This window comes from Onychostruthus taczanowskii, unplaced genomic scaffold (genome assembly GCF_017590055.1).
Source record: "Onychostruthus taczanowskii isolate IOZ18803 unplaced genomic scaffold, ASM1759005v1 scaffold2, whole genome shotgun sequence".
Lineage (NCBI taxonomy): Eukaryota > Metazoa > Chordata > Aves > Passeriformes > Passeridae > Onychostruthus > Onychostruthus taczanowskii.
The window spans coordinates 25,071,958-25,098,140 of NW_024499239.1; the positions used below are offsets into that span (position 1 = coordinate 25,071,958).

General features: G+C 43.9%; 2 protein-coding genes across 2 annotated transcripts in view; one reads left to right on the forward strand and one right to left on the reverse strand.

Annotated features, from left to right (window-relative positions):
- LOC121335234 (histamine H2 receptor-like) overlaps positions 1–9,978 on the forward strand; it is a 61,147-nt gene extending 51,169 nt beyond the window's left edge. Inside the window, exons 7-9 of the mRNA XM_041403127.1 lie at positions 4,166–4,439; positions 7,976–8,152; positions 9,306–9,978. Coding sequence (XP_041259061.1) covers positions 4,166–4,439; positions 7,976–8,152; positions 9,306–9,978 — 1,124 coding nt within the window. The remainder of the gene's footprint in view (positions 1–4,165; positions 4,440–7,975; positions 8,153–9,305) is intronic.
- Positions 9,979–12,433: 2,455 nt separating this feature from the next.
- The window catches only part of EIF2AK3 (eukaryotic translation initiation factor 2 alpha kinase 3), a 42,456-nt gene continuing 28,706 nt past the window's right edge, over positions 12,434–26,183 (reverse strand). The window contains exons 10-17 of the mRNA XM_041403058.1: positions 25,802–25,914; positions 24,610–24,732; positions 23,240–23,389; positions 21,447–22,215; positions 17,500–17,667; positions 16,882–16,983; positions 14,659–14,721; positions 12,434–13,632 (exon numbers count right to left, since the gene is read on the reverse strand). Of these exons, the coding sequence (XP_041258992.1) occupies positions 13,456–13,632; positions 14,659–14,721; positions 16,882–16,983; positions 17,500–17,667; positions 21,447–22,215; positions 23,240–23,389; positions 24,610–24,732; positions 25,802–25,914 (1,665 nt within the window). The 3' untranslated portion in view covers positions 12,434–13,455. The remainder of the gene's footprint in view (positions 13,633–14,658; positions 14,722–16,881; positions 16,984–17,499; positions 17,668–21,446; positions 22,216–23,239; positions 23,390–24,609; positions 24,733–25,801; positions 25,915–26,183) is intronic.

The window sequence follows — 26,183 nt, forward strand, 5'->3', positions numbered from 1 at the left end:
GAGTATTTCTCTGGTGTTTTGTGAGTGTGGGCACATCTGTCTGCTGGTTTTGTGCACTGTCATCCTCCTGTGTGCATCCTGCATTAAGGATAATGCTGCTGTGAGTTTTTCACTGGAGAAGACCTTTGAACCAGGCTGGTGGCTGAGATGGTACTTGAGGAGCACAAAGAGCTCGCAAAGACTAATTCTAATAACCTTGTCCTAATTCTGCTCAAAGTTTGAGAGTGGTGTGTGTTCATAGAGCAATGTGAGTAATGATCTGCTTTAATTGGAGTCGTTCTAACACTGATACAAACTTAATGACTGTGTGGGAACAGTCATTCTTTGCAGGAAGGTGTGACTTCAAAACCTTCTTGTCTCAGTGTTACATCTAAAAAAACCCAAATAATTAATCCAGAATTCTCATCTATCATTCTCATCTACCCATGAACAAAAATTTGACAGTGATTTTTAAAAACCCGAAGACCGAATGTTTTAAGCTTTTTTAAGACATAGTTTGGTTTTTTTTTTTCTTAAAAAACCTGATTTTTCATCAAACTTGATTTTTTGCTGTTCATGTCTTAGCAGCCTATCCTGATGCTGGATGGGCATTAGGGGGTTCACTGGATGGTGCTCAAGTGTTTAAACTGGTTAGGGGTCAATTCGAGGTGGGGTCAGAGGGCATTTTCCAGATCCTGTAGAGGCCCCATAGGTGTGAGGACACCAGCAGGGGTGGGAGATGAGATGGAGGATGGATGTGGAGCAGGAATGGCCCTTGTAGAGGCAGGTTCTGGAGCCTGGCTCCTGGGTGGCCATGTGCCATGTCCCTGTGGACTTCCCACCTGTGTCCCTGTATATTTCCCACCCGTGTCCCTGTGGATTTCCCAACCATGTCCCTGTGGATTTCCCAGCTGTGCCGATGTAGATTTCCCAGCTGTATCTATGTAGATTTTCCACCCGTGTCCCTGTGGATCTCCCATCCCTGTCCCTGTGGATTTCCCACCCATGTCCCTGTGGATTTCCCACCCATGTTCCTGTGGACTCCCCAGCCATGTCCATGTGGATCTCCCATCCTGGTCCCTGTGGATCTCCCATCCCCGTCCCTGTGGATTTCCCATCCCTGTCCCTGTGGATTTCCCATCCCTGTCCCTGTGGATTTCCCATCCCGCTGTCCCCGAGCTGTCTGTGTGGAGCACACAGGGAGGAGAACAGCCTGAACAATTCCTTCTGCCAGGAAACGTGGCTGCATTGAAACCCAACTGTTCCACAGGAGCTCATCCAGCCTGATGACACCCTCAGAGGAGCTGTTAGAAAGAATGGCACAAAATATCCTCTTTCCTGGCAATTATGGGAGAGCTGGAGACTGGATTTTTTATTTTTATGTATTAATATATAATATAATATTTTTATATTTATTTTTATGGGGTGTTACCAGGGTGTGGAATGTTGTCCAAGGAGCATTTTCATTAGGACTGAGGAACTTAAGACACCCTGCAGACTTTCAGCAGTGCTGGCCCAGGGGGCTGCCTGAGATGATGTCCAAAAACCTGCTTGTTCTCAGTGCTGGAGGAGCAGGAGAGCTTCAGGTTTCAGCCAGTGGCTCCCAGCTCCAGTGAGGAAGAGCTTCCTTCTTTATTTTTTTTTCTTTTCTAGACAGCTTGAGCCTTCTCTTAATTTTGTTTTTAATTTTTTTTATTTTTTACTTGAAAGAAAGGAAACCACTAAATCCAGTAAATAAGCAGAAGTCAGGGGATGGAGCTGAGGATTTTGAAGGATGGGTAGGTGCATGAGAAGACAATTACATCCAAAGACAAAGTCACTATTGCTTTCAGAAAATGCAGCTTCACACTCGTATAGGAATGCTTGGAAGAAGTCAGCAGGTGGAAAAGAAACACCTGGGTGGTGTAGGCTGCTTGGAATTCTGAAAAGTTTTCAATACAGTCCTTCATGGAGGGAGCTTTTAAGGAAATGTAATAGTCCTGAGTTAAGAAGGAAGTTCCCTGTGTGAAAAAGTGTGGGAAATGTATTGGTAGAAACCTACAAATCCATTTCCCACATTGAAATACTGGTCTGGAAGGTGACATGCAGGAGGGGTAAGTGCATGGTGAGTTACAGAGAGGTCAGGGATGCTCTTTACAGGGATGGGGGTTGGGATATGTGGGGTTCTAGAGACTGTGGATCATGAAATGGTGATATTTACAGGCTGAAGAAAGTTTAACCAGGGCATGAACGAAAATGTCTGACTTAATGAAGTGAAAAAAAGTTTTTATGAGATTCATTGAGCATTACAGTGGAAGAAAGAATTCAGCTGTGAAGTGATGGTGTTTTGAAAAGATGGAGAGAATTTAATTTCCTAATTTTGTGCTATTTTCCCAACTAAAGCAGTGGACTATGAGCTCTTGCTGCTGCCCAGGAACAGGACCTTGGGATGGCCACAGCCCAGGGGAAAGGGCAGCTCAGTGCCACTCACAGAGCAAATCATGTCAGGATGGTGGTGACAGGGGAGCAGCACAGAGCACATCATGCCCTTAGGCAAATCCACAGGTAAATCTTTGAGCTTGTTTGGAGCTCTGGTCCTTCTCAGAGGCTCGGGGGAGCAGGAGGGATGGGCAGGAATCCTCTGCTGCTTCCCTGTGAGGAATGAGCAGGCTGGCAGGTGAGGGGGGAGCTGGTGGGGTGTGACAGAGGCTGAGGAGCCAGCAGTGGCACTGAGGGAGTGCGAGGGGATGGGCTGTGGTGTCCCTTCCAAGGCAAGGACCAGAGGCACCGAATGCTGCTGGCTGGGGACAGGCTCAGAACAAGCACAGAGAGGTTTCTCTGCTGGGTGCAGAGCTGAGCCAAGGAAGTTGTTGCCACAGGAGGTTTGGCCATAAAAAGTTTGCTGGGCCAGAGAGGCAGGACAATTTTATTATTCAGAAATCACTGAAAACATCTTAAGAGGCAATCCTGGACCATAGGCTGCAGGTAGGACAAAGAGATGTTGGGAGAATTTAGCTGCCTTGTTCTTACACCCCTCCTAAGACAAAGTTTGGCCCCTGTGAAGTCAGGCAAGTTGGGCTACAGGGATGTTATCCAGGCCCACCCTCACACTGCACTCAGAAGGATGCCCTGGAGATGTGGGATTGACCTGAGGGTACTGTGGAAGCAGACCCTGGTCACAGGAGAAGTGATGATATTTAAATATAACAATTTGTCATTGAGGAATACTTCTATAATTCTCTTTTCCCCACGAGTTTTGTCTTTGTGTTCCCTCAGCTACACCAGTGAGCTTTGAACTGCTGGAGTTTGTGCAGGGCATCATTCCCACCTTCCCACTTACCTGTGACACCACTTTGTAGAGTCTGGGAACTGAGCTGTGGACACAGGCATGTGGATTTCCTCAACAGAAAATTCCCAAATTTTCTGCTGGGGAAGCATCACTCCCATTTGGGCACAGAGGGAACATGAGTCAGGGATTCTGGGGTCAGGGCTGCACCTGAGACACCTCAACGTGATGATCCTCCAGCCCAAATAACTCTGTGATTCCATGATTCTTCTCCCTGTGGAGCTGCTGGCAGCCCTGCTTGGCCATTCAGGCTGGAGGATGGAGCTGCCCACTGTGGTAGTAAAAAACCCCTAAACTTCAGAGTCTGAAAGAGCACCACGACAAGCTGGGGCACAGCACAGACTGAGCAGTGGGGCTGTGGAAGCAGCCAGCCTGGGCAAGCAGCCCCAGCTGCTCTGGGGGTGGCAAGGATGGTAATGAGAATGTAGAGCCACAGAATGGCTGGAAAGGACCTTAAAGATCATCTAGTTCCAGCCCCACACATCGTGTGGACTTGGCATGCTGTTCAGTGGGATTTAGCCCAGCTGCTTTAATTTTTGATTTCTGTTGTTTTCTTTTCCTCTCTCTGCTCTCAGTGCATTTTTTTTTTTTTTCCTGGTCTCATGCTTCATCTGATGATGCATTTTCATTCACAGGAGAGCTTTTAATTGCTGTGAAGGACTTCAGTCAATGCTTCACATTTATCCTACCCTCAGGATTTCAGACACTTCTAATGGGCTGCTAACCCAGGACACAGGAACAGCAGGGTATGTGGATTTTTCCTGGAGCAAATGAAGCAAAAATATTATTTCCATCCCCCCTTTCACACACCTACAAATCATCATTGAAGTAATTCTTTTTCTCCTCTTTTGTCTCGTTCAGATTTTAACAGTGGGAAGATGCTGACGGACAGGAATGAATCCTGGCTCTCTAATTTCTCCTCTGCTGCCTCCTCCTTTGCAAGGGGAGGTGTTGGGCTCCAGGAGGTGCTCGTGGGGCTTGTCCTCACCCTCATTGACGTGGTGACACTGCTGGGAAACACCGTGGTGTTCCTCTGCCCCGTGGTGGAGAAGAGGCTGCGCACTGTCACCTACATGTTCATCATGTCCCTGGCCACGGCAGACTTCCTCGTGGCCTGTCTGGTGATGCCCTTCAGGTGAGGAGTGTCTGGGGGGTGGCAGCACAGGAGGACAAGTGTCCTTTCTCCCTGCTCTTGGGGCAGGGCTGGGATTCACCTGCTGGGCTCTCCCAGGGGCTGCTGGCTGTATGTGCTTCCCTGTCTCTGCTCTGTGTTACAATCCCCTCGTCATGCATGGAGACAAAATTCCCAAGGGTCTTCTTCCTGCTGGCCACACAGGGACCCTGGCTGCTGATCTGAACTTGATTTCCAGCTTTGTACGTGGAGCTCCAGTCGTTGCTCCCTCTTCCAGGACTAGCCCTGCATGTGGAATGTAAGGAATTTATTCAGGATGAGCAGAGTAATTTAGGGTTCCCCTACATTTCATGGAGGAAGAGGCTCTTGAGAGGGCAGGTGTCCCTGTATGAGGTTTATATTGATGGGAGCTTCACTACCTGGATAAAACAGTGAAACAAAAGCAGGAAGCAGCTGGCTTGTGGTCCTGGCTGTCCTGTCCTGCAAAGCAGCCAGAGGTTTGTGTAAATCAGGGAGCTGCACCCTGTTTTAGTTCATGGGGCAATATGAGGAAGCTGAATTCTTTCCATGTTCTATGCTTCAGTTCTCATTGGGCTTCAGTTCTTTCCATGTTCTATGCTTCAGTTCTCAATACCTTTCAGTGCCATTTGAATTTGGCACTGAAAGGTATTGTCCCAACAAGCAATTACAAACTGACTTAAAAGTTCATGGTATCAGGTGAAAAAAAGCAGTTAATGATGTTCTTTTAGAAAGAACTTTACTATAACTTAAAATCTATGCTCAAGGAATTTAAAGTTCAGGTTCTGAAATTATAGAACCATAGTGTGGTTTGGGTTGGCAGGGCCTTTAGGGGTCATCTGACCCAGCCCCTGCACTGAGCAGGGACACGTGGAGCTGCACCAGGCTGTTCAGAGCTCCATCCAACCTGGCTTTGAACACTTCCAGGGATGGGGCAGCCACAGCATCTCTGGGCATCCTCTACTGTAAAAAATTTCTTCCTCCTATCTATTTTGAATCTACTTTTAGTGATGTTTTATTTAAGCAACAAAAATTTACAAAGGGGAGCAAATATGAGCAAAGCATGGCTGGTGCTTTTTGCCCCTCCTGAATGTCCTGGTGCTGCCTGGTGAGGAGCCATTCCTGAGGGATGGACCCTGCTGGCTCCATCAGCCTTGTCCACCCTGCCAGCACAGTGGCTGCTGTTTCACACTTTCCCACTGTTTTGGCTCCACATCTGTGCTGCTCTTTTGGGTTTCAGTTTGCTCCTCAGTTGGCAGGTTATTACGTGCCAGAGGGAAGGAAAAGAATTGATCTCAGGAGGCAGTTTGGCTCAGGGAAATGTGGCGGAAGGGAAAAACAAATTTGTCCTTGGTGTCTTAATTTCATAAGAGTGAGAGTTTTCTGTTGTTCTTGGCTTGACTGGTTTGCAGGAGTGGTTCAGCTGAGCTCAGCTTGTTGTCTGAGTACTCCAGCCAACCTGTCATTTCCAGGCTGAGTATTTCCAGCTATTCTTTTCCTCTGCAAGCAAAAGGGCAAGGCAAGGGCGACTTCATTGTGTGGGGCTTTTTTTTGGCTTTTACTACTCCTTCTTATCCAGCAGCATTTCCAAGCTGCAGAGACTTTTTACCTCAGAGGAGAGGGGTCAGGAGTCCCTCACCCCATGCTGTGAGACATGCAGGTCGGGTGCACCCCACCAGATGTGTGCAGGTGAGATCTGGGCACCTGCTCACCTGGATCTGTGTGCAGGAGTGTCCCCACAGCAGCACATCTCCCTCTGGGAGGCCAGGGCACACCACAGCAGCTCTGGGGGTCAGGAGGGCTCTGAGGAGTGGCAAAACAGCCCCCATGTCCAGAGCTGAACCCGTGCCCCACTTCTAATGCCTCATTTTCTCTCTGTAAAAGAGCCATGAAACCTTTCCATGAGCGTGCTGTGGGATCCTCCATGCTGCCCATGGTGTAGGGACAGGCTCTGCTGCAGTTTGCTTGGATTTTTTGCATGGAATCCCACATAACAAAGAGCTGCTGAGGGCTGGGACCCTTCAGCAGCACTGCCCCCACCTACAGCAGTTGCTGTGCTCTGGGACAGCCCTCACAAATCGATTTAGTGAGCTTGTGTGATGAGATGTAGATCAGGCATTGTTTTCTGACATCAGGTTGAATCTTTCCCCTTTGCTGGACACCTGAGCACTGCAGCTCAGCAGCTCTGAGCTCGCTGTATTTTACCAGCAAGATGGGAAGTTACAGGATAATTAAAGCTTTGCAGGACTAGGGAATTACTCATCAAATTCACTCACAATGGTGATTTCAGCAGCACCTTGGGAGTTGCAGAAAGCTGGAGAAAGAAAGAAGCAAATGGCATCTCACTGAATGCTATAGAAACATGCATCAGCCTTCCTACAGCTGCCATATGTTCCTTCCTTCACTGCTCACTTCTCACAGGCCCCTCTTGACTTTGTTAGAAATATTTTTGGTACTGTGTCTTTTTGCTGGTGTGTTTACCTTGCTGAGGCATTTATGAGCCACTTAACATACAAGCTGCATGGGCTTCCTCCTAGGATGTTGTTGTTTTGTATTTTTTTTAAAACCAAGAGTGGAAATCCTTCCTGGTTTTGAAGCATTTGATTGGATGTGAAGTGAGTTTCTTGGAGATGTCCCATGCCCCAGGAATTGTATTTGTGGGGTGCCGTGATGAAGGGAGGAATGATGAATCTGACTTTATGTTCTCAGAAGGTTAATTTATTATTTTATGATACTATATTATATTAAAAATACTATACTAAACGACACTAAAGAATACAGAAAGGATACTTACAGAATGTTAAAAAGATAATAATGAAAACTTGTGACTCTCTCCAGAGTCCTGATCCAGCTTGGCACAGACTGGCCAAAGAGTGAAAACAACTCACAGCAGAATCCAATGAAACAATCACCTGTTGGATAAACAATCTCCAAACACATTCCAGAGCAGCAAAACACAGACAAATGAGATAATTTTTATTTTCCTTTTTCTCTGAGGCTTCTCAGCTTCCCAGAAGAAAAATCCTGGGCAAATGGATTTTTTCAGAAAATATAAATGTTTCATCTAGGAATTGGGGAGAAATCATAAAAGACTGTGCTGTGCCAGGCACTGGAAAAATGCTGTGACAGACAAGCTGTGCAGATGTAAATTTGGGGAGTTTTGTGGGGCAAAGGATCTCTCTCAAGGCCCTTGGGCTGCAAGAAGCACAGCTTTGCTCTTGTTCAGTCATGCTCTAGGCGTGGGGTGCTCCTTTTTTGGGTTGTGCTTGGAGGATGAATCCCTGCTGTCTGAGTTGCCCATCTTTAGTACCTGTGTGATAAAATACAGCGTTACCTCAGTCACAAAGAAATAGAAACAGAATGGTTTGGGTTGGAAGGAACCTTAAAGATCATCTTGTTCCAGCCCTGGGCAGGAACTTCTCCCGCTAGAGCAGGCTGCTCACCCAGCCTGGCCTCACACACCTGCAGGGCCTGCACAAAGAGCCCCTCCAGCTCTGATTTCCACCTGTTTCCTCTCCCAGCATCATTTACGAGGTGACAGGGATGTGGCTCTTTGGGAAGCTGTTCTGCAAAGTCTGGATCTCCTTCGATGTCATGTTCTGCACTGCATCCATTGTCACGCTGTGCTTCATCAGCCTGGACAGGTACTGCTCCGTGGTCACCCCCTACCACTACTCCAGGAGGATGTCCCGGGGCAGGTGAGTGCAGCTGCTGCTCCCTTTGGGTCCCTCCAGGCTGTCACTTGGCCATGGCCTACACTGAGCTGGGGCTGGATGAGCAGAGTGATGTGGAGAAAGGAACTTTCACCATTTAAAACTGCAGAAAATGCTTAACGTGGTGAAGGAGAGGACAAGGAGGATGCAGCTGAGGCTCCTGGGAGAATATTTTTTGAGCTAAGGAAGGGTTGCAAAATGGGGTAGAAACAAACCAGTGATATGGGCTGAGTTGGACCTACAGGTTTTTCTCTGTGCAGTCATTTCACAGGAATTTCATAGAATCACAGAATGGCTTGGGTTGGAAGGGACCTTAAAGATGACCTTGTTCCATCCCTCTGCTGTGAGCAGGGACACCTTCCACTAGACCAGATAGCTCAAGCCTTGGCCTTAAACATTTTCAGAGATGGGGAAGGACTTTGAAGAACTTCTAAGGACTAGGTGAAGGGAGACCCAGAGGATGCATGTAGCTGTAGTCTTCCCTCTCTTAAACTCACCATCTTTTCTGAAGTGATATTCAGGGAAAACAAGAGTTTCTGAGTTCACACGAGGATTTCATGTGAAAGGCTGAAATGAGGACTGCAGGGTGAGGAAAGTCATCTGAGGGTGGGCAGAGAGGACACTGCAACAGTGGAGTGCTTTACAGGGTGGGTTCAGGCATGTTTTTCACACTGTCACTCTTGCTTTGTGTGATTTGTGGATCACAGGCAGAGAGGAGGGGGCTCTGTGGCCCCCCTTGCAGATTCTGCCATCTGGTGTCCATCAGCTCCATCCCCATCAGGCCCCAGAGGGAGAGATAATGGCCAGATACTAAAGCTGAAAGCAAAAATATCTACATGCTGTTGCTTCAAATACTAACAAACATCTTCTGTAAAACCTTTCCTCATCTTTTCTCAGCCAGCTCTGAGCACTCCTTGAGCTGACCCCAATTCTGTCAACTACAGACCAATTACCCAGTTGTTAGAGATATCCAAGTCTGGACTGGTTGTAGTCTAGTTTTTTCCCTTCTCCACGCCCTGCTGGACTGCTCAGCAGCGATATCCCACACAGGTTACCATGGGGATTGGATCGTACTGGATGTTCTCAACCCAAAATTACTCAGGCCCTCCCTCCACTCTGCATCTCTTTCCTTTTGCAGATGCATCGTGATGACCTGCACGGTCTGGGTCTATTCCTCCCTCATCTCCTTCCTTCCTGTCATGCAAGGCTGGAACGAGATCCCCGGGGTGGACTTTGATGCGGGCAGAGAATGCATCTTCGTCACCAACTGGGTTTTTGCCATCGTGGCTTCTGCCCTGGCCTTTTTCCTTCCCTTCATGGTCATGTGCAGCATGTACTTCTTCATCTACCGAGCCTCCCGCCTCAAGGCCACGCGCATCATGTCCCAGACGCTGGAGATCCACTACCACCCCAACAGCAAGAGGCAGAACCACCTGCAGCTGGAGAACAAGGCCACGAGGACCATCAGCATCATCATCTCCGTGTTCGTGCTGTGCTGGCTGCCCTACTTCGTGCTGAACGTCTGGCTGGCGGCCAGAGGCACCGACTCCACCAGCACCGTGCTGCTCGGCACCTTCAAGATCATCACCTGGCTGGGCTACTGCAACTCCACCATCAACCCCCTGCTCTACGCCTTCCTCAACAGGGACTTCCAGCACGCCCTCAGGAAGCTGCTCCTGTGCAGGCGCAGGTCTCAGGTGGACGCTGGGGAAGACATGGTTTCCATAGCCACGTTTTCCAAGACCGCTCCCGACCTGGAATACAGTGTGACGGTGCCCAACGGTGCCCCGAAGGGCAAACCCAAGTCATAGGGATTCAGGATCAGTTGCTGGAGGTGGTGATACAGAAAGTGCTGGAGCACATCCCAATGGAAAAACAAAGGGTAGGAAAATAGGGGAAGGAGGGGCTGGAATATTACAGCTGGGGACAATACAACAAAGATGCATTTCTTCACCTTCCACAGTTTCAACAATGAGGAACTCAGATATTTTAGGAGCAATTTGTTATATATTAATGGAACTAATTAATTCCTAGATAATTATTTTTCTAATGAGCACTTTAAGACAATTTCTAATTTAAGACAAATTCATCCTTCATGGTGGGTAAAAAAACCCAAACCAGTATGGTAAAATGTGACCTTACATTTGTGCACATCCTGGTGATCTGTGTCAGGTGGGACAGTGTTTCTTATCAAACTACTGTAGCTTTTCATCTCGAAATTTCATTACAGATTTGACCAGTTTTAATAACTCCACATGCGCCAGTCTGTGTATGGGAATTGAGGGATGTGCTCACTTCCTAAAGAGGCACCACTCTGCAGCCTGGGCTGTTGCCCAGGGTTCAGCTCACTGGCTTCTACAATACCTGGATATTCAGAACTTTCTGTGAATTACCTGTGCGTTTCCTTGTTAACTCTGGAAGGGGACATTCCCTATGGCAGACCCCAGGAAATGACAAAGACTTGCTGCAACAGCAGGAGCACTGCAGTTTTAAAGCTACAGCTTTGACACCATCTGAAGATGGGATGTGAACAGGAATTATTACTTGTGTGAACACTGTAGTAAATACCACAGAGACATAAAAAAATAATGATAAATGGAAATTATTATTTTTACTACTCCCAAGTGCTCATCTGGACTTCCAATAGCACTGGCTCCCTGTAGGAATGCTACAAGTGCCTCACTGAAGGGTTACTCTGAAAAGGTAGCAGGGGATTGTCCTCAGAGGCAGCAAATGCAGTAGGACCTGCCTGGAGCAGCTGAGCTACTGAAGAAGCCAGCACAAGGGTCAGGAGTTCTCTCTCAAGAGCCTGGAAGAAAAAACAGCCCTGACCTGGGGTTCAACAGTGGTTCTCCTGTGAAATGACTCTCCATGGAGACGGTGAGATGTTCCAGACCCTTTGCCTCCAGCAACAACATGGAAGTGGTAACTAACTACACCTTATCCTGGGGGAAGCATCCTGTGGGCACAAAGGTGGGCAGGGCAGAAATCCTGCTGCTGGCACCCAGCTCATTTTGGTAGAACAGGACAAGGAATGGAGTTTCGTTCCCAAGAGCTATGGGGGAGGAAAGGAGGGATAGGCAATTTCCTGTGAAAGAATGGGACAGCACAGCAGAACCCCAGGCCAAAGCTCCTTCTGCAGGGCTGTGAGCTCACAGCTATCCCAGTTTGGGTGTTCTTCCACAAAACAGCTGTCGGGAAAGAACACATTATTCAGAGGAAATCCTTCCAGGTTAGAGAAGAACCTTTCTCTGTCAAACCCTGGAGCAACAAGGGACAAAGACAGGGACAACACACTCCAGTGCTTAGAGAAGCAAAGACTGACCAGGCAGTTCAGAGCTGAGCATGGCCAGATGCTTTTGTGGCTGGGCAGAGACCCCACAGGGAAGGACTCATCCACCCCTTGGAGGGCAAATGCAACACCCCAGAATATGCAGACACACCTGGTGTGAACACATATGCCAGTTCTGGTACTGAATGCTGCAGGGCCCTTGGAATAGGCAGCTACCCACATCCACATCCACAGCAAGTTAAAAATACCTTAATCCTCATTTCCTGTGCTGCACCTGTAATCACTGAGCTGGCAGGGAGGGCAAAGACTCCACACGTGGCCATTTCACTGTGCAGCTGCAGCTGATGCAAACAGGGACAGCCAAGGGGAGAGGACACACTTAACTCTGCTGCTTTAACCCAGCTAAACACAAATTCTATTCCTGATGAGACACTCACTGCAGCATTCTGGTTTCGCCTGGACAAGCCAGTATCTGGGAGAGTTATCCAAGAGGACATGGAAGACAACCATTGTAATCTTCTGCCTTATCACAAAGCTGCAGGGTGTCAGCTGGTTTAATTGCTGGTCACAGTGTCACACCACAGCAGAGTAATCCCCAGAAGGATTTGAGTCCAGTATCTTTTTAAGAAACTGATCTCAGAGACTTTAACAAATTTAAGTCTGTAAAACAGAAAAATAAAATGGTACAAGAACAGCTCTAACAGCATAAGAATTATCCCTTCTCCCCTCTCTGGTGAGCAATTGCATCTATAATCCACCCAGTTTAGAGCTCAATTCCCTTCTTTCGCCAGATCCTGTCTCACTTCCAAGCAGCACGTTGCGTTTTGCGTCATCACACACGCTGTGGCCAGTGTGAGACAGGGAAGCAAAGGAAGTTTCAGGAATGCAGAGCCCATCCTGTTCCCACTGCACAGGGCTGCCATCTGCAGCACACACCGATGCAGGCTTCCAACAGAAGCAACTACTATTTTGTCTTATAAATAAAAAAAGTTTATTAAATCATTTAGACTTGAAAGAAGTCACAATAATCAATGCACTCAACAATTACAGCAAGTGCATCCTGTACACCACCAACCCAAATGGATTGATTCTGTATTTTATAAATAAAAATTAACATATTTACAGTGAGAAATAAAAGCATGGCATTAGGCAGTTAAATTAGCAGATTACACAAATGCCTACCAGTTGATTTTTTTTTAAAAGTACAAATCTACAAGATTACATACGACATGTATGACTTCATTAGGTTTAAATTTTCAGAATCACAACATTTTTGCACATAATTTTGACTATGGCTCTTCCAACCACTGCCTATAAAACCCCCCATTTAATGGCAAAAAGCTCCTTTTCCTTCTCTACAGCTTCATCTGTGTAAGATGCATTCCCTAAGATCTACTGTAGTGCAGAAGTATGAAATTATTTCCTCTAATGACAGGCTATGGACAGTGACAATATGTACAAATGTGGTACTTTTTTGCTTTAAAAATAGTGCAGATTCCCAGTTTACCCACCAGGGACAAAATTGGAGTCAAAGTTAATTTCAAAATCATCTTCATTTCACCAAAGAGCAAGTGACCCAGATAGACACTCACTAGGCTTAGAGACTGTAATTTGCTCTATAAAAATACAGTATTTTAATTCTATTTACATGTTACAGATCTCTCACTCACCCAGCAAGCTGACATTTACAAGCTTCAAAAAACCCCAAGAAACCCCCCAAAAAAAGGATAATGGAGCACAATATTGGCAAGCACAGCAGCTGGACCCGTCCGCTTAGGAGAGCAAAGGTAAGGAAAATGGAATGTGAAAGGTTTGGTTACTGGGCTTCATTGGCTGTCAAAGTAAACAAAAATCTGTCCAACACGTCTTCTACATTAAACATGGCAAAAAAAGCTGAAGTAAACTATTCCCAAGATGAACATTCTGCATCATAGGATCCTTCTGCTGAACAATCCCTGTGAAACCTGCCGAGTGGAAGAAGTGATCCTGAGGATAGTTATTTGCTTGGTTGTCTGGAATGTTTATTTCCTGATAGGCTCATTGTCCGTGACCTCTGCCTGAGCACGGGCTTGGGTGGGAGCTCCAAGTCTTCAAAGACAGGATTTTCTATGATTGCTGCAGCCTCTGGTCGTTCAGTGGGACTTGGAGAGAGCATGTCCTTCACCATGGTGTACTGAAAGAAAACACAACACATATTACATGAACTAATCCACAAACTCTTCCTCATTTCATGTCCTGGTGTCAGCTGTGGCTGTGTGAACTAGTGGAAAATACCCCCAGCTGCTTTCTGAGTTATTTGGCTCAGCAGTTAGGTGTGCACTAAATATTTTAAAATGTATCACTGTGCATCTGTTAAACTGTCTTTACTGTCACTGGACTCAATATTTAATAGAGTTATAAAAAACTTCACATTATTTGCAATCAATCATGATACATAATTTATATGTAATTTTTAGATTCATGTTTAGCCATCACATATTTAGCCACACTGAATTTGTCTAGTGGCAAATTAGAATTTTTCCTTTAAATATACATGTAGTTTGAATATTTGTTTCAAATTTAATCAGAATTAGTGTCCTGCTCCTGCTGAGCACAGCACAGCCTCTTCTCCCAGGCAGCTTTCAGCTGTAAAGCAGGAAAGGCTGCTCTCATTTGGCCACTGGTCTGAAGCTATCCTGAACACCTGAAAGCACCTAAGCTTTTTACTGGGGAGGTTTTGTACATCACCTCCTCTTTAGCTACAACCACATCACTTAACAGACCTGACTAATGAAAACAGAGCACAATTTGCTCAAGTCATTTCCCTCTTGGGAGTTCCAGTTCTGGAGGGGATCCCATACAGCCATGGTGCTACCGAGAGCCTCTCCTTTACCTGTCTGAAGTCTTGCACTTTGGGAAAATGGATTTGTTGCAGGAAATCATGACAGGATGTATGTGAAATGAATGACTCTAAGTGACAACGGGAAACCAGGTAAAAATATATTCCTGGAGGAAAACTGTGACAGAAGTGTCATTGTGCCCATTATTGCAATGTTATAGCTTTGAAATGTAGAGAAGTACTGAGATAGAGAAATGCATCTTAATAACTTGAAAGTAACCTGGTTTCTCCATTTTTACCTGCAAATTAACTGGAAAGCAAATGAAAAAAGCTACAATTATTAATGAAAAGGCTATAATTAATAGCATCAGCTATACCTACCTCTTGTGCATATTTCTGAGTGAACAATGGTGGAAACTTCAAATTTCGAACATCACTTAAGGTCTGCAAAAATATGAACAACGACATGTAACTTTTCCAAAATATAATTCCTTAGTAATATTATCCTACATCCTTCAAAAATATGCAAATTATGCAAAGTAATCAGCCTGATGGAAAGAAAACCCTCTGTTTTAAAGTGTTGCTTTTGTGGTTAAAAATCACAACAGGTGAGTTGCTGCTTCCCTAGGTACTGAGCCTGCAACAGGAGGAGTTGTTCTACAAGAATTGTGATCTCTGCAGTTTTAAATCAGTCAGACACATGAACTTGTACTTTCTCACTTTAGCTGAAGAAAATCAACAAATCTGTGCACCACCCATAACTGGCCTACACCAGTATTAAGACACATGAAAGGACTGTCTCTGCATTACCAATGTAAGCACCTGTCTTTGTTTAACATTTAAAGAGGAATGAGAAGATTTATCATCAGTTTGGAAAGCAGTTGTGTTGGGTATTTCTGTGCTCCTTTCATACAAAGGCCACTGGCTCCATCTAGTGACTGTTTTTTTCCATGTTCAGTATTTAGCACTTCAATTTTCTTGGAAGGATCTCCTTTTACAGAAGTTTGAGCACAAAATACTAGAGTTCTAAAGTTAAATCAAAATTCATTTCACTATTACTCCATTGGAAGTATAAAGTGGCCAATTAATAGTGACGGGCAACAGCCAAACTCCTGTTCAAGAGAACTGAGTTTGATGACATTAAAATGCTTCAGAAAACTTTTCTCCTTTTCTGTCAGTTCAGTCTGCATTTAGTGATCTGTTTTCCAGCATGTCACCTGGAAATAAATTGTACTGCTACTGACTAACTGCTCACAGCTTGAGACAGAGGCAGCTCTCACGCTCCACTCTGGGGATTTTTCCAGCCAGTTGTCACAAATTCCTAGAATTTGCTGGGTTATTTGGTCAGGCAGAGCATGTTTTGCTTCAGCAAGCAGTGCTAATGCTTGGCTGATGCCAATGAAAACCTCAGTGTAACAATTCAGAAATAACTACTGAAGTAGCCAAACTCCAGCACCCGGCAATGAAAGGGCAGGGGTTTCTTTTTAGCAAAAGAGTGAAATGATAGTGAAAATCCTGACTGGAAAGTCAGGGCACTCTTTTAACACTCTCTTCAAGTAAAAATTCAAATTAGATGGAATTTCGGTTTCATTCTGATTACTTGCTTTGCTTCTATTCTTAGGAAAGAAACTGGAAGGGCAAAGTCTGTAATCACTACTGCAAGAGATCTGAGAATCCAGGATGGCTCTTTCCCAGGTATTTTGTTTCAGTAAAACTGATTTAGAGAAACAGAAACTGATTTCAGTGCCAGAGGTTCAAATTAAACACCAATTCATCCTCTAGACTGTACTCTTTGTGCCATTAAAAGCCAGAGTATCTTAATCAAGAGAATGCACTTGGTCAGGCTGCTGTTCTCTCTGCAAAACCCACTCCATCTTCACCTGAGAATGTAACACCTCCAAGCACATTCAAATGATAAATACAAGTTTTAATGACTCTTTCTTTCCTAAACAGGTCACTGGTTGTCAGAGAGAGACCTTTCTGGCTGTAGCCCCTGTTCTCCATGAACTTGCTCCTGAGCAAGATGGATCTGTCATTTTAACAGCAAGCAAGAGCTGTAATGCACCATCAAACATCCCAAATTCACACCTGCTGCAATGAATGTCAGCAGTTATGGGAAGATTGTGCTTGAAGCTGAGCGAGACTCACAGCTAAGACTCACTATAGGAAAAGGAACAGTCATTTTTCACCAAGTGCTCTGGGTGAAAAAGCACTGCAGATGCAAAAGAAGGAAGAAATAATCAAAATGCACAGCATGGTTCCAATTCTTGAATGAAAACCAAGCTGGTAGGCTTAAAATCACAAGCTATATTTATTGCTTGAGCTCTTGGATATCATAGTTCAATAGTTTCTCTTACTTGGCTTCACAACAGAGGAGCTTTGTAAAGAAATTAAAGCCTCAATTCAACTACACACATTAGGAAGACTGCAGTTTATTTTCAGTGATTCAGGGGGTCTGTACAAGGCTGATAAAGAAGCTGTGCTCCTAGCTGCAAGGCTTTTCTCCAAAGAAAACAGGGCAGGAACCTCTTGCCAGTGTTTCACCAAGCAAATAGCAGTTTTAAACAAATGCTCAAACTGAAGATAACCCAACACCTCACATACCTTGACCCTCTCCATCTGTGTGCTGAAGGGGTAGAGCAGCTCAAAGAGAATCAGTCCCAGAGAGAAGATATCCACCTTGTGCGAATAGGTGTTGCCACAGATCTGAGGAGGCAAAGTCAGGGTCAGCAATCAAGCTACTGCATGCAATTATCTACAAAGCAAACATCACCCTTGCAAGTTCACCTGTGCAAGTCACCAGCCCTGTGCAGAGCTGAAAGCTCTGTTGGTGAACTTCAGCAATGAGCACCAGGGAGCAAGGTCCTGATCCTCTGCTCCTCTGTGCTGCAAAGCAAAATGTTTCACCTTCCTTAACTTCATGCACAAGAGTGTGTTCTTCCTCAATTAAGTGGAATATTTTACAGTTACCTTCCTATACTACATTAAAAAACAAGAAAAATGAGCACATTCAGTCTGAATAACTGGCCACTGTTTTTGCTACAACAAATACATAAATATTCATTTTGGAATTCAATTTAGCTCAAAACTCTATTTTGATGAGAAAGAGTTTAAATGACTTGATTGCAATGGTTTAAGAGGAATGCCTGATCCTAGAGCTCCCAAAAATTCAGGGCTCTTCCAGGCACTGCCAAGCATAGCATTGGAGAAGAGAGCACAAACCTGTTCCGGGCTCATGTAGAGTTTGGTCCCTACTTGTCCTGTGTGCCTGGCATAAGCTGGCATTGGGGTCAGAACTGATTCCTCCTCCTCATCTTGGTCCATAGCAGTCACCAGTCCAAAATCCCCAACCTTTACTATGTCATCCATTGTGAAAAATATATTGGAAGGCTGAGAAAACAAAGAGGTGAAAAGAAAAGAAAGTAAGTAACAAAGTGACTGTATTTCAGTGGTTATAGCACTTGGCTCTAACTCAGAAGCTGTCAAGGTTAAAAACACTCATAAAAGTGCTGAAGAATAGCAGTAAAGAATTGTAACTATTCAAGTAAAAGGAATTACTCCTGCATTAACCATTGCCTCTTCCTGAAGCTCAGACTGCTCATTTCTTGTCCTTCAGCAGAGGTTTACCAGCAGCACACAGCTCTGCTGAGGAACACACACAGAGTCAACACTGCTGGGAACAGCACAGGTAAGTTATCCAGCCCACATGACACTTTCACACCACATGCTGCAGTTCCATCTCCTGGGCTTGTGTATTTTAATCCCTAAGTGCTAAAGTAATTTGTTGTATTATTAACCAGCACACAGCACATCATCTCAGTGTTAAATTACAGATACAGTGGGAACAAGGTCTGATTTTCAGTGCAACTGTGCAGTTTAACGTGGGAAGAGCTGTTTGCATAACAGAATTAAAAGTTTGCTTTTGATAGAAACTTAAGAACTTTGCAATTCATAAAGGCAACAACAGTGATGATCTGGCTTAACTCTCCTTTAGCTTGTTTGCCACACTCGTCCATCCTTGGCTACTGATAAAAGAGACTGGAACAGAGCTGTCCCTTGGCCAATGGTGCACATCCAAGAGAGTTACTCAAGAAATTTGCTTCCTAGCTGACAGAACAGCACCCACCAAAAGAATGATTACTCCCTTGAAATATAACCACTCCAGCTGGGTTACAAATACAGACAGTATGGCAGGAGCAGACAGACAGATAGAAGGTAATATTTTCCCACAAGATAAAGGACCGTATTTCAAAGACCATCTGACTTCCTCAGTTAAAGACAAACCCACTGTATGCACAAGAAACAAGACAGAGAAAAGGATTATTGTTCTTGGTTGTTTTTTTTTTTTCTTTTAGGCAATGGTCAACTCTGAGGGAAGCACTACAGAAACAGTTCCACAGTGCCCACACCCTGCCTCTGCCTCCTGAGCCAGCTCTTATTCCCCACTGTATTCCCCTGTAATGAATATCCAGCCCTTTGGAGTCACAGTGCCTTGAGGGCACAAAAGCCACTGCCCTGTAAACCCACAGTATCTTCAGGCTCTGGCTGAAGCATTTGCAGAGCACCCACCCTCAGTGCACACCCACAGGGTCAGAAGTCTTGATATCAGAATTTCAATGCTCAAGGAATAAACATCTCCATTAGGAGTTTGTATCCCATTGCCTTGATCTCCTTTCTCCTCCAACAAGTATACAAGGCAAGATTTGTCTTGCTTCCTGGGGAAAAACTTGTAACAGAAAGTTATATTTTAATACTTCTCTGGCTGGACACAGACTGCCTCTGAACAGCCTTGCACATAGCTTCTACAAATAAGGGGAATGGACTCTCTGCTATTGCAAAATATCAACAAAAAGAAACCATCAAGACCACATTTGGGAGAAGAAAAAGCCTAAGGCAGAAGCACACAGCTTTGATTTAAATCATCAGCTGAGTACAATCAAATATAACCACCCTCTATTTTAGTTATCTTGCCACCTGCACAAAGAAATTTCTCTCCATATTCTTCAGTCAGAAAGAGTATTCTCATTTTTCCACATGAATAAGCTTCTCACACATCTGGAATACTCCGTTTAATTCAATTAATGCTGCAAAATGTATCCAAGCCTGTTCTTGCAGTTCTGTGAAACTGATAATTTCTTTTGAGCTGCCAAGCATGACCGACAGCTTATCCTAGGAATAACAGTAAATTCACTTGACAGGCAGACTTTTGTTTCTGCACTTCATTTTCTTCAAAAGAATTTGAACTCCGACCTCTTCACTTGCCCACATAAATTCCTACCATCTTGTCACTGCAGTATCCCTGATTAGCAGGAGCCTAATTACTGCATTTTTAATGCGCGCTGTTAATTTAAATATTTCGATTACTTCTTGGAACTTTTAATATGCCCATATAGAAATTTATTTTCACACAGATCCACCAGCTTTTGTTGGTGCCAATGGGAGCAAGAAGTGGCCTCTGCTATCACTGAGCTCTGCCTGCAGCCAAGCCAAAGCAACTTTGCAGGTTATTCAGTTGTTAGTGCTGGCACCAACTCAGGGCTGCATGACCAACCTCTTGGACAAATTACAGAATTAGATGAGATCTCTTCCTAGGAGCTTCTGAAAAGTATAGAAAATAATTAAATAAACTGGCTGTTGTTTTGACCAAATTAACACATAACAGACAAATAAACTTTGGGATCCCAAGAATAACATCTATACAAGCACAGAAAGTTTCCTGAAGGAGGAAGGTGTTCATCCAGGGAGATGGCATAACCAACTTGAAAACAAAGTAAACAAAATTAAATCTCTTGTTCAAACTGCTGCCAGCACTGAACTTTTAAGATGTTCCAACAAAACACTCCACACCTGCGGATTAAGACTAATACAGTTTTAAGTGAAGATCTAGGTAAGGTTTACTGAACAGTGAGTTCAGTGAAGACTGCAGAGGGCTACCCCTGACAGTATTGTTAAGAAAGGTTATTAATTAACATGTCTAGCAATGTATTAGTACAGGGATTTAATTACTTTTATGGTCAGTTTCTCAAGCACTAAAGATTTGTCAGATAACTGGTTCAAGGTAATTGCCTAACGCTGATGGGAAAAGAAAATACTTGGAAGGGCTCACGAGTTTTTCTAACTCTGACATATCCTCTGAGGATTATTTAATTTGAACCTCCTTTTACTGCAACATCTGACATGGTATTTTTTATATTTTGCTTCTGCTGATGCCAAATTACCATCAGAGAAGCCACAATCATTTCAGTAATTACTCCACTGAGGCAGGCTACTACTGCCTCCTCAAACTAGCAAAGAGAAACAGAATTGTCCACATTTGGCAAAGGGGATCAATTTCTCAGAGCTAAACTAATAAAACTAACCCTGGCTGGGCTCATCAATTAAATTTATTTATTTGGTAACACATATTGACACTTCCAGTGCTTTAAGTTGCAGCAAAATCAGGCACTAGCACAGGAGGATCATGAAGAAAATGAAAGAAAAGGTACAAGTTACTCCTGACTTCAATTACACTAAACACCAGAGGTGCAAACCACCTTTCCCAGTCCTCACTGTCTGGATGCTGTAAGACATTAAAAATACTGTGAATCCTTCAGAAAACTTCATTGTGATAGCTGGCATTGGCTCACAATTCTGCTCCAGGACAGTTTACATTTCAATCCCAGAGAAGTACTGCTTAATTTTTACTTTCTCTAACCAAGAGTAACACCGCTCCTTTTTGGCTGTATTTCTATAGAAAGAAGGAAAATACCAGAATTAGAATAACAGAAGTATTTAGGTTGGAAAAGACTTTTAAGATAAGTCCAACTGCAAGCTCCACACTGCCAATTATCTGCTTCACTTGAAATAGTAGAACAGGATCCAAAATAGCTTTGTCATACAGCTCAGCACTGAACAACCCTGTACAAAGAACATGAATTAAAAATACCACAGGACAAATGCCACTGATCTGTGCCAGGTACAAGAAGTCTTGCTGTAAGAAAGCCTTTAATTGCAGTAACAAGTGATGAATATTTATTTTCCTGGAGCACTGCACCTCCAGATTATTGTACAGAAATTAATTCAGCTTTTTTAACACCCATGCTGAGGTCACTGAGAGGAGTCAGCTATTTTGGCAGGCTTTGTCTGCAGTGCCACATTCCTCCCACATACAGCAACCTATGGATACAAACCTTGAGATCCCTGTGCATCAATCCTTTGCTGTGCAGAAAGTCAACAGCTTCAGCAATCTGCAGGAAGATCTGCAGACACTCTGTCCTTTCCCTCTCCTCTATGGTGCATCTTCTGCTCATCCAGTCTTTAAGGTTCTCTTTCCGGCAGAGCTGCATCTGGATGTACAGATACACTTTTGGAGAGGTGGGCTTGACTTTTTCTGCAGTGTTTTTAGAAAGGTCCAGGCTTAAACTCGTTGGCCTTGGAGGAGAAACAGAGAGGGGACTTCCTGAAGCAGATTTCTTGTTATCAGATTCCTTTGTAGTTTTCCCTTTATCCTCAGAAGGACTCTCATTATGTGAAACATCAACTTTATCTTCCTTACTAGAGGCATTTCCACAGCCAGAATCCTCAAACACAATAGAGGAGGAGGTCCCTTCCTTCAGATGTACAACAGGAACAGCTGAAGAACAAATTTCCAAGGAGTGACCCAGCTCATTACTGTTGATAGTACTGTCTTCTACATCACAGCCTGTAAGGACACTGTCCTGAAGGTTTAGTAGTGGATCTTCTGAGTGCTGCAAGTCCCTGTTGTCTGTGTCAGAAAATTCCAGAGGGGAAAACTGGCTTCCAGATGAATCTGACTGACCACAGGGTATCCCCACAGACCTCACCCTCTCCGATGAAGCTGCAGTAACTTCAATGTGTTCCTTTGTTGAAAATGGCTCTGTTGTGATCTTAAATGATGGGACATCCATTGGGCTGGGAGAACTGAGTGGCCAATCAGTGCTGGAAGACAAAGTTGAGAGATCAATACCAGAGAAATTGTAGCAGATTCCAATCATTCCACTAAAAATGCACCCCTGAAAGCCCAGATTTTAACAACTGCTACCCCTGACACCTGTGTCACACTGCAACAAGGAGTGACTACCCAAGTGTGGGAATCACCAACAACCAGGATGTAGCATCTGTGTCTTAGCAAGGAAAATGTTTTCTCATTGAGACAAAAGTGTTGATAAAGGAATATTTAACAAGCTCTACTGCCTGGATTCCTAATGTGCAATCAGGCTCATCTTCAGTTTGAAAAAATCCAGCCCTTTGGAACATGCATTGCAAGGACTATTTAAAGTGCCTTGGAAGAATTACAGCTGTGAAATGTTAATTTGATGCCTGAAATATAAAGGTCGCTGTATTCTAAAAATTGTGAGGCATGTTAAGATGTTATTATGAAACCACCCAGCAGTCTTGTATTAGGCCTCATTCTATAAATGCCAACATACACCCACTTTTTCCTCTCTCTTCACGTTCTCTAACGTCTTTATCTAATTTTCCATTTTTAACCTACTTCTACCAAGCTTCACAAATCCTCAGTCTGATTATCCCTCATATTTCTAGTGAAATAAATTAATTGAATTCTTGGAGTACTGTATCAGGTCCATCCAACTCAAGACATTGAAGAGGAAGAAAGCAGTAGAAAGGAACAAAGAAAGCAGAGATGCCAAAGTTTGCAACTCAATCACAGCAGCAATGCTCCAATCACAGCAAGGTTCAGCTACACAAGTTCAATTAAGAACCATGTAATGTTTCCTAAGCTGAAAGAAGGACCTTAAAGTAAGAGAGGACCCATAAATTAAAAACTTTATGCAGAAGTGTGATATATTTGTATCTGTTCAACTGAAAAGTTGGCAGGCTAAATTAACAACCACCTCTCTTCCTAGATAGTCTCTTCATCTTCCTGGATCCTCGACCAGTTTTCTAGTTCTCTTGACATACAATCTCAAATTCAGTTGTTAAAAAGAGCCCCATGAGTTACCTTTCATCTTTTAACCACTGCTCATCCATCTTTTCCTGCCATCTCTCAGGGGGAGCTTCCAGCCATGCATTGAAATACCGAACAATCCCTGGATGCTCGAGCTTAGCCAGAGCCTTCACTTCCCTCATCACCTTTTCACGAGCCAGCTCCCTGCAGTTTGGGGTGAGGAGAAAAAGAGACATGGTCACAAAAAGCAACAGCACAGCACAAAAATTTCTGCAAAGGAATTTAATCAAAGCTGCCCCAGTGTACACCAGGCCAATAGCATTGCTTTTCACATCAAAACAAAAATATGTCTTGAATTCCCCAGAGTAACTCCTTTAGCTTAGAGGTATGGAGGAGCAGAATGTGCTCATAATGGCTCAATATTTAGAGTTCCCTTTTCACATAATTACAGACAGCAAAAACAAGAAGAAATTCATCTTCCTCTTAACTGTTCTCAAGGACAGAAAAAAAGATTTTAAACAGCAATATTCTACAGGGATGTAGAAGACACTGACACAAGACAAACAGCAATACCTTAGTATTTGTTTTTTAATTGGCAATAGGTAAGGAGGTTGCAAAATGACTATTTCTGTTCTGTGGACAGGAAAGCAGGCAGCCTCCTGTTTTATTGAAGGAATTTATCTCTCTTCATAAGACTGTAACTGGATCAAACAAAGTCTGATGGTTTTATTTAATGGCTTTGAATATTCTTGGAAAAGAAGAATTTAGGCTACCTTAAGTTTCTGAAAAAAATCTTTCATTTAAAATAGTTACGCTTATTTAACACATTCAAAAAAATAGTAATTCTAGATTTCATAGCTTTACCCCCTCCCTCTTGCTGTTCTAACTTGAGATTTTTCAGCAGCAGTGTCTCCCATCTCCCACTAAAAGGAAGTGCTGCAAGCTCTGGGTAGGGTAATCCAGCAGCATGGCTTGACCACCTATGACTGAGAGAAAAGGTAGGGGTTGTGGGACCAGAAAATGAAACAAATGGGCAAATGGAGTCAAAAAAGGAGGTGAGGGAGAGAGAGAGAAAAAAAAGAGGAGGTGGAGTAGGAAAGGTAAGGAGAGGAAGGAGAAAAGCACATTAACAGCACTACAATAACTGGTCCTGTTAGCAAAGGCTCCATTCACCAAGGAAATCCCTGTGGAGCAGCATCCCCACAAAGAGATTTGTGATGCAAGTGTTTGAGCCAAGCAGGTCAGCTCTGCTGGGACTGCATATGCCAAATCCTCTCTGCCAAAACTGAGACAGCCCCCCGTTAAAAAGTATGTCATTCACCCTAATGAATTATCTGAAATTGGCTCAGGAGCAGATGGTTCTGTGTAGGATGGGATCCCACCACTCATTCATTATTCTGGGTCCCAACCAAGCTGTTCATTACCTGTTGGGCAATCGGATCCTCTTGATGGCATAGTTGCAATCATCTACTTTATTTCTGGCTTCAAAAACCACTCCAAAACCTCCACGACCCAGACACTGGATTGGTTCAAAATCTGTCAGATATCTGGGAAGAGAGGGGTGTGTGGAAGGGACAGAAGAAGGGAGGGAGGATAGAGGAGAAAAATGCATTAGTACAGATAGAAAAATAAAGTCATTTATGACCATGATTGAAGTAGTTCTGTACAGGCAAAACATGTGCAAAATTTCTTTTTTTTTTTCCCTGCTCACACACTGTGAGCAATTCCCTATCTATGAAATGGACAGTTGCTAAATATGTATTTATGCAGAGCCTATCACAGGCCAGCAGAACCCATTCTGCATGCACTGGACAAACTGGAAAGGTTTTTCAGAATACCAGATTGCATGCCTACTGGATCCTGAGTATATAGCCCATGTTTCTATAGCTGAGTATTTTCTAAATCATGATTTACCTTTAACCCTACCCCAAATAACTGTTTCTGCAACTAGTCCTTCTAGTCCTGGCATTTTTCCCTCCTCACCACAAATCAATGCAAAACCAGCACAACATCCCATCCAAAACACCACTGTTCTTATATATCACTACATTTCTTACTCTTCCTCATTTTAAACACTCCAGTTCTTAATTTCATTGAGTTACAAATGTACAGGAAATGGTCACATTTGCTCTGGAGCATAATGGCATGCCCCTATTAAGCCTTTTGTCTTAACCAACTCCTTTGTAAAACCAATAAAGATTTTATTTCAAGTATAGACTGTTTATTCTGCAGAGTATATAAGATGTCATCTGCTTCCATCTGCAACTGCCTTTCTCTGCCTTACACCATAAACACAGGAACAGATGGAGTAGACACTGATTAAGACCTACAAGGATCAATCTCCCATTTTGCTTATCAGCAAGAAGTATGAGAGCAATACTTCTGATCACATGTAACCTGTTGACTCTCTGGAATTTCGGAGACTAATCATAACTGCAATCTCCCATGAGTAATGGGGTCACAGAGTCCTTTGTGCCAGTTGCTGATTATCCTGGGAAGTCAGAGGACTGGGAGTTCCTACATAAGAACAGGTGAACACCTACTCTTTCTATCTCCGGACAGCATTAGTAGCCACTGATTAAACACCCTGTTTATGTTGTGTTGAACAGACCTCACCTTGACACATATCCAGAGTTCTTGGCATCACTCCAGCTGTTGTCTTTAATGTCTCCACAAGTGGGCTCATACTTACAATCAGTCTGACACTGTGTTTCAGACTCCTTCCGCAGCTAACAAGGATTTCCAAAACAAGAACAAAACAAACAAACAAACAAAATCAACTCCTTGAGTGCCTGAGATTGGTTTGTACCCTAGATATGGCATTAAATAAATATCTCCAGACACGTCAGAAGCAGTCTAATCTGCTTGCTGAAGCAGTTAAGCAAATTGTATGTGGCAGCTGGCAGCCTTCACACACAGATTAAACAATAAATTTAGGCTTTTGGTTTTGTTATCTCATTAGTTATTAACTTATTAATATTACGCATTGCAGAGTCCA